Here is a 13,899-nt window from a genome sequence, read left to right on the forward strand (position 1 = left end):
TGACATGAACTCTTTATTCATACAGTAAGCCCTAGTGGTATTATGTCCTTTGTTGATTGAAGGTGTAAGGATAAAAGGACTTCAGATACTTCCATTTCCTGTGAAACAAACAATGCAAACATACAGACACCTTCAAGGTGTAGGAAACTACTTTCCCATCTGTTTCTTACTAAAACCCCTCCACCCATCTTTCCCTCTACTCATCTTGCTACATGAAAATGCCATCTTGGGGTGTTTCATCTTGGTTTGGTATTTAAAGGAATGTAGAAAATGGGTCGGGGGGACATGCGCACCCGAATGAACGAGTGAATAAAATGAGTTATCTAGAGTAACCAAATATCAAAATACTAATTAGAAATAGACAACTAACCAATTTGGATTTGAACCTAAAATTCAAGGTGATAATAAAAATGGAGTCAGATTAATTAATAAAACGGAGTCAGATTCAAGTTTATCCTAGCACTGAAGAGACAGAACATGCAGGAAACCTTCATCCACCATTAGACCTTACAAAGGCTGGATCCTCTGGCATTTGGAGATGTGAAAAACATCAGTAACCAGATTAAACTGCATTGTGTAGGTCTGTGGATGTAGAAGTATTTTGCCGTAAAATTCATTTTGTTGAGTAAACTTGGTAAAACAACACACTAATAAAACCTAAGATTCTCCCTGCCTGAATCATCAGATACAATATTCTGCCTTGCACATGACAACATTTTCCTGTGAATGTATCTAAGAAGAAATCAGAGTTTATGGTTTTTATTGGCTTAGATCAAACAACAGCACATTTTTGCCTTAATAAACACGTTTACATACATGTCCTCAAATACATATTTGAGACAGCAAAAAAACAATTATAAAAGGCAACAATGTTCAACATCTAATATAGTTTTTAAACAACTGTAGGCAAATTAACCTTGAACACACAACTTTACTGAAATCTCTGCAAAAACCCTGGAAGGACTGAGAAAAGAAACTGATTTACTACTAGACATGCAATTGGGTTTCTTTCCTTATCTGTGCTGCAGCCTTGACCCTTTGAATGGATCAAACTCTCCCTGTAGGTTGAAGTAAAGGTAAATATCAATTTAAGAAACATTCCAAAACAATAAGCAGTGGATATTATTCCTACCTCGTCTTCATCATCAAAGCATACTCCTTTAAGAGATTGGCTTTGGGAGCCCCTCTTACTGGCACTTAGCGAAGTCAACCTATTGGTAAAACAGAGAAGGCAGGTTTAGCTACTTTAAAAAAAACAAACAAAAAAAAAACAGTAAACTAAATACATTTCTTTGTCTTAAGCACAAAAATATGCAAAACAATTGAAGTTTGTGTTTTCCACCTTTATGATGTTCAACTTACTTTTGTTTTGGCCTGGAACATTTTGAAAATGCAACATTCTCATCTGAATCACTGTCATCTATGGTAATCTGAGAAAGAAGAGAAAAACAGAATACAAAATTGGATCAAAATAAAATCAAATTACTTACAAGATCAGAAATCTTAAATACTTTGAATTCCTAGTTCCTCTCTCCACTTGTAAAGGATCTCTAAAACACACTCCAAATATAATTGCAAATAACTTTATGAAAAACCTTTTTTTTTGGAATGAGATCATGGTGGATGATAACTGTTAGAGTTGTGTATTGACATTATGCAACTTTGACCCTTCAGTTTCAGCTTCCATCTGGTATAACACGTCTTGTTCTAGGTCATGACATGACATGGCCTCTATATAGTATCTTAGACTGGTATGGGCGCCAGGGGAATCTGAAGGAATGAAGGTTCTGACGCACAAAAAGATATGTGACTAGTGATAACTTATGTGACGAACATGTCTGAAGTCTTTGTTTTGCCTGTTGCTTTTACTTATCTTGCTCTGTCCTTTCCTCTATAAATAAAGTGACTTGCGATCTGAGCTTCGGAGGCAAAAGCAGGCAGGGAGGCAAAAAGGAGGCAGGAGGAGGCAAAGGCCTGCCCTGCCCCCGGCCCCAGGCGGACTGAGATCCGTCTGGAGGCAAAGGGAGGCAAAAGGGAGGTAAAAGAGAAACCTGCTTTTCCCCCGCTTGCAACCGACAGCGCAATCCTTGCAAGCTAAAAATCCAAAAACTTGTCTTGTGTTTTATTTCGCCTTGGGTTGATCCTTCCTGGTAAAGAGCAGTTTGAGTGAAATAGTCTCAACAATAACCAAAAGCTAAAATTCTTAGCCTCAGAAAGCACTGGACTTTAGTCATCAGCTAGCGGTGAAAAAACTAATGCTTATGCCAACAACAATGGTAAATTTCCATAGGGGTGTGAAACAAAATTTCTGCATCCATAAAAGTTAAGTTGATGAAAACTTTTAGTCTCTACACACATTGTTGTGGAATTTTCTGAGAGAGTGGAAACTGTTAAGAGTCAGAGATCATGAGGATCGCTTAGTGGAGATGACTGACTGACTTTCAACAGATGAATAAAGCTCTTTATTGTGCAGTTGAGTGCTAAAATAAAATGCAGTGGTGTCCCAGAGAGATAGGACACCAGGTATTGCTTGATTGCTTCTATCTGCTGAGAGGTTTGTTTGTAGCTCCATTCTTCAATTTATTACCTTCTGTTCTCTAGCAATCAAATATAATTTAATTATCTACATACCGCTGATACTATCTATCAAACTAATTCAACTGCTGTTCGTTCACTCGCTTTAATCGAAAAACTCAGCGGTGCGTTAGTACTCGTTTACAGATCAGCTTATCACTTTCATTCCTACCTGCGTTTACGCGCCTACTATTGGCTTCTTTTCTGCTCTTTTTCATTTGTTCCTCAAGCTCGTTCGCCCCGTTTTTACAAGCACGTCAAACAAGAGTGGTAAGTGAATCTCCCATCACTTACGGTGAGTAAATGGCTTCTCCTTTTATTGTCATTGCACTGCTTGAGACATGTATAATTTATCTTTTATCTAGTTTATCCAGAGAAGGTTTTAGAATTATAGACAAGCATCCAAATGTTAATTGAGGACAGTAAGAATGCGAGGGCTGTAGATACTGCTTTGGATGCGACTAGTACAGTGAATCATCAACATTGTTCGGTTTCGGCTTTACAGCCCATGCAGCAGGGCAACTGGGTGACCGTGAGGCACAATAGTCGCAGGACAAAACACCGCTCTTCCATTCCGATTAGAACATCAAACAGGTTCTTCCCACTCAGTGACACACCCACTGAGAAACCTGATGAAAGCGCTCTTGTAATTGGTGATTCTATTGTATGGAACATGAAAATAGAGACACCAGCCAGCATAGTCCAATGGTTACCGGGAGCCAGAGCGTCTGACATCTTGTAAAATTTAAAAGTACTGGCTAATGCTAAACATAAATTCCGCAAGACTGTTATTCATGTCGGCGCTAATGATGTTCGACTTCACCAGTCAGAGATTACTAAAAATAATATTAAAGAGGTGTGTGAATTTGCAAGTATGATGTCGGACAATGTAATATGCTCTGGTCCCCTGTCTGCTTATTGGGGTGATGATATTTATAGCAGACTGCTGGGTCTCAATGGCTGGATGTCTAAGTAGTGCCCGCAGAACAACATAGACAATTGGATGAGTTTCTGGGGCAAACCTGACCTGTTGGAAGCAAATCTTTTAATAGACTATATAAGAGATGGTCTTCATCCCTCCTGGGGTGGATATCTAAAAATATGGCATATAGTCTTAGAGGCGCCGTCTTAAATGGTGCCGTTGAGGTTGGCTGCCGTCACGACCGCTCCGGCAAAACTTAGTTTTTTTGTAAATTTTCTGTATTTTAATTAGTCTAGGCTGTTTTCTTTATATAAGATGGCTATCATTACATACCGAGCCACTCTTATATCTATTGGTGTACAATGCACCCACCTTTCGCGTTTTTTAACCCGGACCCATGTTGGCCAAGCCAGATCCTGTTGAAGACCAAAGGACGCACCCTATAACACAGGGATAGTCACCGGGGATATGACTGAATACAATGCTGCATCGTACAGCGTGCACAGAGCGGTGAAGGAGGCAAAGAGGCACTAAGGGAAGAAACTAGAGTCACAGTTTCAGCATAGTGACTCTAGGAGCTTGTGGCAGGGACGGAGGAACATCACGGACTATAAAACTCCAACCTCCAGAGTGGAGAGCGCGGATGCTTCTCTTGCAGACGAGCTAAACACCTTTTATGCTCGTTTCTAGGCTGCAGCTAATCATGCTAGCGGTATGATGAACAGTATGCATGCTGAGAGAGCCTGAGAGGGAAATCACGTTCACCATTTTGGAGCACGACGTAAGGAGGGCATTCAGGAGAGTGAGCACCAGGAAGGCAGCAGGACCTGACGGCATCACAGGTTGGGTTCTGAGAGCCTGTGCTGACCAGATAGCACCGGTGTTCACAGAGATATTCAATCTCTCCCTGGAACAGACCACTCGTGTTTTCCTGTGCCGAAGAAACCTCAGCCCTCTTGCCTGAATGACTACCGCCCTGTAGCTCTGACGTCGGTAGTGATGAAGTGCTTCGAGAGACTGGTCAGAGACTTCATCACTGCATCATTACCGGACCCACTGGACCCACTACAGTTTGCTTACCGCCAGAACCGGTCTATGGAGGATGCCATCACACACCTCCTCCAAACAACCACGAGCCACCTGGATTGTAGAAAAGGGAAAATGCTGTTCGTGGACTATCAGCGTTCAACACCATAGTTCCCTCCACACTCACCTCTAAGTTGGAGGTGCTGGGACTTCCCATCCCTGGATCACCAACTTCCTGACTGACAGACCACAAGCCGTACAGATGGGAAACACACCTCATCCTCCCTCACCCTCTGCACTGCAGCCCCTCAGGGTTGTGTTCTGAGCCCCCTGCTGTACACACATGACTGTGTGGCCACTACAAACTCCACCACCATCATTAAATTTGCTGACAACAGTGTTGTGGTGGGCTTGATCTCCAAGAACAATGAGATGGCCTACCTTCAGGAGATCAACAACCTGGAGAGATGTTGCCAGGAGAACAATCTGCTCCTGGACGTCAGCAAAACAAAGGAGTTAATAGTGGACTTCAGCACAAAGCAGGTGGAGAGAGTGGACAGATTTCGGTACCTGGGTGTTCACATCATGCAGGACCTGTCTTGGTCCTGTCACATCAACACCCTGGTGAAGAAGGCTTAGCAGTGTCTATATCATCTTACCATCTGAGGCGCTTAAGGGACTTCAGACTCTTATCTCAGGTGCTCAGGAACTTTTACACCTGCACCATTGAGAGTGTCCTGACAGGAAACATCACCTCCTGGTTTGGGAACAGCACCATGCAGGACAGGCGAGCCCTTCAGAGGGTGGTGCGGTCAGCTGAGCGCACCATCCGCACTGAGTTCCCTGTGCTGCAGCACATCTACAACAAGCGGTGCTGTACCAGGGCCAGGAAGATCGTGAAAGACCTCAGCCATCCCAACAATGGACTCTTCTCTCTGTTGCGTTCAGGAAAGTGCTTTTGTTCCCTGAAGGCAAACACAGAGAGAATGAGGAGGAGCTTCTTCCCGCAGGCCATTTGGAGTCTGAACCAGGAAACACTCAGCACCTAATTACCGGGACTCTCATGTTCACCCCTCTTTCCCCAGACACTAGTCACTTTATTTACATGGGTCACTTTACTCTACACTGGAGAATTTTGCACTAGTCACTTGGACAATTCACAACAGCAACTTTATATTTTATATTTTCTGAAGCAAGTTCTGAAGCAAAGTGATTATATATTTTAGAACACTATCTAGTCTTGTGTGAACTCTGTATAGCTAAATGAATGGTATAATGAAAACACACGCACCCTAAAGAGAGCCCGGAAAATGAAGCAAAGGAATAGAAAGACTAAATTAGAAGTATTTCATATTGCCTGGCGGGAGAGTATCCTGTCATACAGAAAAGCATTAAAAACTGCCAGATCTGGTTATTTTTTATCTCTTTTAGAAGAAAACAAACACAACCCCCAGTATTTATTCAATACAGTGACTAATTTAACGAAAAAGAAAAAAAAACGTTCCCCAAGAGTATAGCAGTAATGACTTCATTAATTTCTTTACTTCTAAGATTGATACCATCAGAGATAAAATTGTAACTATGTAGCCATCAACTACAGTTTCACATCAGTTAGTGAGCTATAGATCCCCTGATGAAAAATTACACTCATTCTCTATTATAGGAGAGGAAGAATTATACAAACTTGGTAAATCATCTAAACCAGCAACATGTATGTTAGACCCTATTCCATATAACTCCACATAATCTATTAAAAGATTTGCTTCCAAAAGTCATAGATCCTATTTAGACCATTATTAATTCATCATTGTCATTAGAATATGTTCCCTAAACATTCAAACTGGCTGCAGTTAAGCCTTTTATTAAGAAACCACATCTTGATCCCAAAGACATAGTTAATTCCAGACCAATCTCTAATCTCCCTTTTCTGTCAAAGATATTAGAAAAGGTAGTATCCTCACAACTATATTCCTTTTTTAGAAAAAAATGGTATCTGCGAGGATTTCCAATCAGGATTTAGACCGTACCATAGTACTGAGACTGCTCTCATTAGAGTTACTAATGACCTGATTCTATCATCGGACTGTGGTTTTATCTCATTATTAGTGCTATTCGATCTTAGCGCAGCATTCAATACTATCGATCACAACATTCTCTTGGATAGACTAGAAAACTATGTTGGCAATAGAGGAAGCTCTTAGCATGGTTCAAATCATATCTATCTGACTGCTATCAGTTTGTATCACCAACACACTTTTATTATACAAATCTGTAAAAGGATTTTTAGGCTGCATTAATTAGATCCGATGGAACCGGGAACACTACTCCTAAAACACTATGTACTTGTGACATCGTAAAAAGAATGGCATCTGCGCTAATATTAGTCTTGTTTCTTTCTTAATCTGTTTCACAGTTTGTATCCAGACTAGATGGTGGATCAGCACCAAGAGATTATGTTCATCAGAGACCAGAACACCTAGATGCGCACCGTGGACTGATCACCAGATCCTGATGCACACACACACACAGACACACTCACACACACAAAGTCATTTACACTATCTGACACAGCTGCGTTTAAAATTCAACTGGAAGTGCTGGGCGTCCGGTCAGAGGAGAACTGGCCCCAACTGAGTCTGGTTTCTCCTAAGGTTTTTTTTTTCTCCATTCTGTATGGATGGGGTTTTGGTTCCTTGCCGCTGTCGCCTCTGGCTTGCTTGGTTGGGGACACTTAACTTCTGGCTTGCTTTGTTGGGGACACTTAACTTCTAGCAGCTATCGTCGAATTGATTACAGCAATTGCATTTAATAACAAATTGTTCACTCTCGTCATTATACATCCCTATAATTGTATTCTTCTGCTGTCTACTGTTCAGTGCTTTGATATAACCTGTGTTGTTAAAAGCGCTAAATCAATCAATCAATCAATCAATCATTTTTATTTATAGAGGATATTGACTAAGTTTGTCAATGCTCTGATACCTAAACTACTGTAAAAGACCCATTTTCAAGGACCACTGCTCTCTGCACTCTCAGACCAATTTTCCAATAGTTTTTTTGTAACACTGTTGTTATACAAAAACATAACATTGTGTAACATTAACATAAAAAAGATTTGCAAGGTTATAAAGCTCATCTCTGTCTAAAGTCTACCCCAGGAGATTTTCTTTGTAACAGAAAAGACTAAGAACAAATGGCTCATTGGGATTACAACTTGCTTCCACTGGGTGAGGCATGTTGAAGAGATGCTGTTTCTTTTATTTCTGTTATTTCAAATTTCAACTGTTATTTTAAGTAATGCTGAATCTACAGCATTTTATTTATTATTTTTATAAAGGATTATATTTTTAAACTGTACTATTTTTAAAGTTATTTTAAATTATGTTCAGATTTCTGTAAAATTACAAACAATGTCTATAAATGAACTATTTGGCTGTTATTTTAAGTATTATTTTATTAATAACAAATTACAGTGATTCTCATTTATATAATGAGCAAATAAATTTTTAGAAATGTTCCTAAAATATGTAAAAATTAATGTAAAACCACAAACTTAAACTGCAATTAAAAACTGTATGTAGTTCACTACATTAAAGGTTTGTGCCCATTCTATCAATTTCTTTGTTCTTTCAATGTTCTTTTTTGTCATTTTAAAGTGAAGTTTTATGGGTTTTATATTTAAGTGTACTTTTACATTCAATCTCTGTAATTTTATAAATAGAAATATATATAGAATAGAAAAATGGCCTTAAAACCACAAGTCATGTTATTGTGCAATTAAAAAATGCACTGTATTAAATGTTTTTATTTTAGCCAATTAACCAATAAGGAGTGTATAAAATGCAGTCTAACGTAATAGAATGTAATAGACAGATGTGTAATGCAAAAATGTAAAAAAAAAAGCAGTTACAGTCCTCTCTGATGCAATAATAATGATACAGAAAATATTACCCCAATCAAGCATTTCTCACGCTTCACCAGAAACACAATATATGAAGAAACCAATGAGAGCTTCTGATATCACTGCCATAAAACTTGATAACAATGATGTAAAACTTCTTAATGGTAAATTTCTTTGTGTTCCTTACACAAAGCATCCCATGGATACCAAATATTTGAATAAAAAAAAATTGTGCAGCTTGTCAGTGAATTTGGCTTTGTGTAGTAAATGCAGCTCAATGTGAAATCACGCAACTGATGACATTTACCGCTCATTTACTGGCTTTACTGACAAAATGCACATTACATATCGGCAGATGATTATCGTGGCATCCCTATTAAATACACAGTCATCTCAAGGATTTTGTATTAATTTAATCTCTTTGAATATATAAGTTTTATGGAGGTCAATACTACACCAGACATGGCATACTCCGCTCTTTTGAAATGCCTGAAATGTTATTTATGTTGTCTGACAATCTCTTACTCATCCCATAAAAATCAGGAGATGAAAACACATCTTAAAGTAATATCCAAAGAGCATTGATAGCCAATATGCCTCAGATCCTTCCTTGGAACATTTTAAAGAATGTCAGTTCTTACAGGCAGAATATGATGTTTGAAAAATTGATTCTATGGGCCCAGCATAAGGTTTATGAGCAGAGTGAAAAGACGGGGAAGTTGGTTGCTTGCCAGATTTGTGAAGCTGAAGTGTCTCAATTGATAACTCAGCTAAGATTACAATCCGGAGCAGTTACTATAAATTACAAAGAATTTAATTTATACACTTCAGAAATCCCACCAGATCATTCTGTAATGCACACCTTTTTTTAAAAATGATATCTTATGAAATGAAATGTTAATTTGAATGAGCATTTTCAGTGTGTTTCTATTTTTGGACACAGAAAGTCATGTTAGAGCTCAAATACACAATTTGCTTAGTTCTTGGCTTCTATGCTGAAGAACTAAGCAGCTTCTATGCTGAAATGCTGTTTTAGTGCTTTTGAGCAAATGAGTAGAAACTTACCTCACTAATGCTCAAGAACTGCTTTCTTAGTGAGAGAAAGGTGCTTTTTACAAATTTAAGAGATAGACTTGCTGACTTGATGAAAAATGTTTTTATTTTATGAAAATGTTATTTGAAATGCATAATGAGTGTGTTTCTATTTTTGGACACAGAAAGCCATGCTAGCACTCAAATATACAATTTGCTTAGTTCTTGGCTTCTATGAGCAGAAACGAAACGAAACGAAATGAAACAAAATGTTGGGTAGGTTTAGGGAGAGCTTTATTGTCCCAATAAGGGTGTCAACCATGGCATCTATTTACCAGTTTTAATTAAAATTTACATTTACATCTTACGTTGTTTTATAATGTACTTTAATACTTATTGCCACTTGCAATAAGTAGTGTAGCAGAAAATGCTATTTGCACTTAAATAATTCTGCTGTTTACAATTATTGTAAATAAAATCCATTGCTATTTGCACTTACAAATATTCTTTTTTCACTTAGTGTAAACAGCATATAACAAAAATGCTGCCATTTTCACCTAGTGTAAAAAGAAACTATGCTAAGAAAATATGCTATTTTCACTTAGTGAAAATTGGCAATTAGTGTATATAGCATTTAATTACTATTTACACTTAGTGAAAATAGCTGCTGCCTAAACGCAAACACACCAGAGTTCGATAGAATCAGTGTGAAACCAGAGCAACGCTGTTACTAAAATAAAAGAAATAATTCATAAAACACAATTTCAGAGTGTTACCCCAAGTAATCTGTAAAAATAAAGGACAGGTACAAAAGATGCACAAAAAAGCATGCTATGTTAAAGGATTTTAAAATATAAATTAAAAAATGTAATAGTAAAAAATATTTTGTAAGAATTCTGCTATTTTGCATATAAATCCATTTATGTAGCATACTAAAATAGGCTACCACTTTTAATGCTTAGATGCAAAGTAAACTAACATTTCTTTAGAATAACACATGATTCATTATATAAATAATACTGCACACCTGTTTTGAATCTAAAATATAGTGTAATACTTTGTAGCTTAGAGTAAATGTAAGCACAGGCTCATTAAACTCACATAATTTCATAACTACTAAATTTTCATTTGTGAATATTAAATATTTTAACTACAGTTTTTTAACCCCTGTTAATTTTCCACTACTGTACAACCATATACCTTGTCTTTGTTGAAACTTGAAGCGCACAAAAACAGTACTTAAATGTCACTCTCTAGCAAAGCTTAACCAGAAAAGAGATATTTGAAGTTCAGTCCGCTCTCCTAGTTCCAGACTTCTCAGATGTTTAACCACCAAATAATCGATACATGCTCAGAACACAAACCATCGCAGACAAACATTTTTGACAAACATGGTTCTGTGATGAGTATTGAATCCAAAGGCGCTCTAGGGCACAAACTCAAAATACTTGCTCTAGAAGAAATCCAGAAAATGCCTATTATAGCTGAATAAACAGAAGATTTAATTGCTTTTATTGATTCAATGTGACTAAAACCTGATAATATATGGTTTATCTAAATTCTTATTATTTTTAATAATAAAGTATATCTACAGCAGGGGTGCCCATTAGATCGCAAAGGCATTGTGGGTAGATTGCATGGCATTGAAAAAAAAAGTTTGCGCCAGCCTATCATCAGTCCTCACAATGACATCTGACCTGATCTTTCTCTGACACACGCGTCACTGCGCATGCACATACAACTGCGCTAAGTGCTGCAAAACTCTAACAAGCTAGCGAGTAAGAAAGGGGATAAAAATGAGTGGAAAAGCTGGACCAAGTAAAAAGCCGAAGACCTACCACTACCATACGGAGTGGGAGGAGGACTTCTTTTTCACAATGTCATTTTCGAAGTGTGTTTGCCTCATCTGTCAGTCTACAATTGCTTACCAAAGAAAGGAAATGTGGAGCGCCACTTTCGGACTGTTCATAAAAACTATGACACCGAGTTCCCTCCGAAAAGCGAGCTGAGAAGGAGAAAGGTGAAGGAACTAAAATCCCAGCTGTACGAACAGCAGTCATTTTTCACACAGCTAACTTCAAAGGCAAGGGCGGCCACTGAAGCATCGTTCCGGGTGAGTCACTTCCTCGTTAAAAACAAGAAATCCTTCCAGGATGGAGAGATGGTAAAAGAAGCATTTGTTGAAGCAGCCGATAAACATGCAGATTATAGCCAACTAAATGACCATCAGTGGCTGCTGGACTTGGCATTTTTAACCGATCTGACCAACATGCTGAATGACCTTAGTCTAGACCTGCAAGGAAAGGACAAAACTGTGATCAATATGATCAGCTCAGTTAATGCTTTCAAACGCAAAATGCAACATCTCTCCTCAAAGCTCCACTGCCATGATTTGGCAAACTTCCAGAACCTCGCGGCAGAGCTGGAGACACAAGAGCAGTCATGTGCGCAGCTTGACAGTGCACGCTACACAAAGCAAATTGATAGTTGTATGTTAGAGTTCGACAGACGCTTTCAAGACTTTGCTGTACTCGAGCCAGTAGTTACATTCATGTGCTACCCTTTCCAGGAAGATGCTGAGGTTGTCTCACTGGCATCAAAAGTTGCAACACTGTTTCACCTGAACTCTTCTGGAGTGGAGGATGAGATTCTGACACTTCAAGCCGACATTCAGCTGAAGGCCAGAGCTCATGGACAATTCTGTAACTTACTCACAGAGGACAAGTACCGCAACATCAGGAAATGTGCTACCTTCTTGACTGCATTATTTGGCTCCACTTATTTATGTGAGTCAGCCTTTTCCCACATGAAGATCATTAAGTCCAAGTACCATGAGTTGTATTGTGCAATATAGGTTGATGCAGTAATGCAAGGTACACCAGCATATACTATATAAAAATAATTCTCAATATATTTATAAATAATGTGTTTTACATTTTTAGTGGGTGGTAGATCATTTTGACTCGGTCATGTCATAAGTAGCTCTCGGGTTGAAAAAGTGTGTGCACCCCTGATCTACAGGGTTCCTACCATTTTCCATTTTAAAATTCCATATTTTTCCCAGAGTCAAATTTACTACATCTCAGTAGATTTTCAGTTTTTCATATTTAACATTAATTGTTCAGAGAGTATTATTTTCAGCTTTATATTTGGTATATAGTACAGTCATCTGTAAATATTTAAAATGAGCGCGTGAGCGTGTTTTGAAGGGAGGCAGGTGAGTGGCTACAGGTGCTGGTGATTAGTATTTGGGTGATTGGGATTGTAACCAGGTGGTGGGTTCGGTGGATGACGTGACAAATAACAAATGTATTATCAATATATAACAAATACAGACTTTTACTTGCTCACAAGAAACTTTTGACATGTACATTTGACAAATACGAATAAAGCAAGAGCACAGATGCACATTAATTAACAGATCTACTTGCTTCAAAATTTGTCCTTTCTTATTGTAGTACCTATAATAACAAGGCATAATGTCAAATTTAAAATCCTCTGTGTCACAGAAACCATGACACAAAATAGGCTGATAACAAATAATTTGCCATGTTTGAGGGTTTGAAAAGTGTTTCAAAATTGCCTTTCACTGGGGCATTATGCCGTCTCTTGTGCACACATAAGTCTGTATATTTTTTAAGACTATGTAATACCTTGAGACTATGTCAGTGGTTTTCAACCTGTGGGCCGCGGCCCCCCAGTGGCCCGCAACGGTATTGCGGGGGGGCTGCCAGTTATTATCAATAGAAATAATAATATTGCTAATGTACGTAAAAATGTGTAGTAATAATTAAATATCATAATTAATTAAATAACAAAAAATAATAATAAACTGTTACTATGCGTTTACCCGTTTATTCAATAAAGACAGTTAAAAGTCATGCTTCTGAGTACTCAGTTACTAACCCGAGACAAATAACAGGTTCATTTAAATTTTTTTGCAGTGGGCCTCGGAAACATATGTGTTTGGTTGTGTGGGCTGTGAGTTAAAAAAGGTTGGGAACCACTGGACTATGTAATACAGTGCTAAGAATATTGTAAGAAACAACCCAAAATGCTTAAAACATGCTGTGACAAGTATCTTTGTTAAATAAATCCAATTATACATATTTTACTATTACTAATCACTAAACAGCTGCCATGAAAAAACTTATTTTACAAGGCTGATATTTTTCCCTGGATTTTTAATGAATGCTAATCAATGTAGCCTTTATCACTGCTTAGAATACCAAGAAATATGTTGCATGCATCCTCTCACAGAATTATTTATTTAAAAAAAGTTGACTGACATTATAAAGTGAGTTTGGAGTAAAAACATGTTATTAAATGTGGTATTTTTCACATGCTTTCAGGTGGAGTAGCATTTACTCTACAGGGTCAGAGTCATGAAGTAATTTCTGTGAGGACGTGATAACCCCCTGAAGGCGTATAGGTTAGTTTTTCG

The 13,899-nt window shown here is 38.0% G+C and overlaps 1 protein-coding gene across 3 annotated transcripts in view; it reads right to left on the bottom strand.

Moving 5' to 3' along the window:
- Window positions 1-743: 743 nt before the first annotated feature.
- mre11a (MRE11 homolog A, double strand break repair nuclease) overlaps window positions 744-13,899 on the bottom strand; it is an 89,505-nt gene continuing 76,349 nt past the window's right edge. For all 3 annotated transcript variants that reach the window (XM_043258404.1, XM_043258405.1, XM_043258403.1), the window contains 3 exons: window positions 1,363-1,430; window positions 1,133-1,211; window positions 744-1,058 (listed from right to left, as the gene is read on the bottom strand). In XM_043258404.1, coding sequence (XP_043114339.1) covers window positions 1,014-1,058; window positions 1,133-1,211; window positions 1,363-1,430 — 192 coding nt within the window. In that variant the 3' untranslated portion in view covers window positions 744-1,013. The remainder of the gene's footprint in view (window positions 1,059-1,132; window positions 1,212-1,362; window positions 1,431-13,899) is intronic.

This window comes from Puntigrus tetrazona, chromosome 15, assembly GCF_018831695.1.
Source record: "Puntigrus tetrazona isolate hp1 chromosome 15, ASM1883169v1, whole genome shotgun sequence".
NCBI lineage: Eukaryota > Metazoa > Chordata > Actinopteri > Cypriniformes > Cyprinidae > Puntigrus > Puntigrus tetrazona.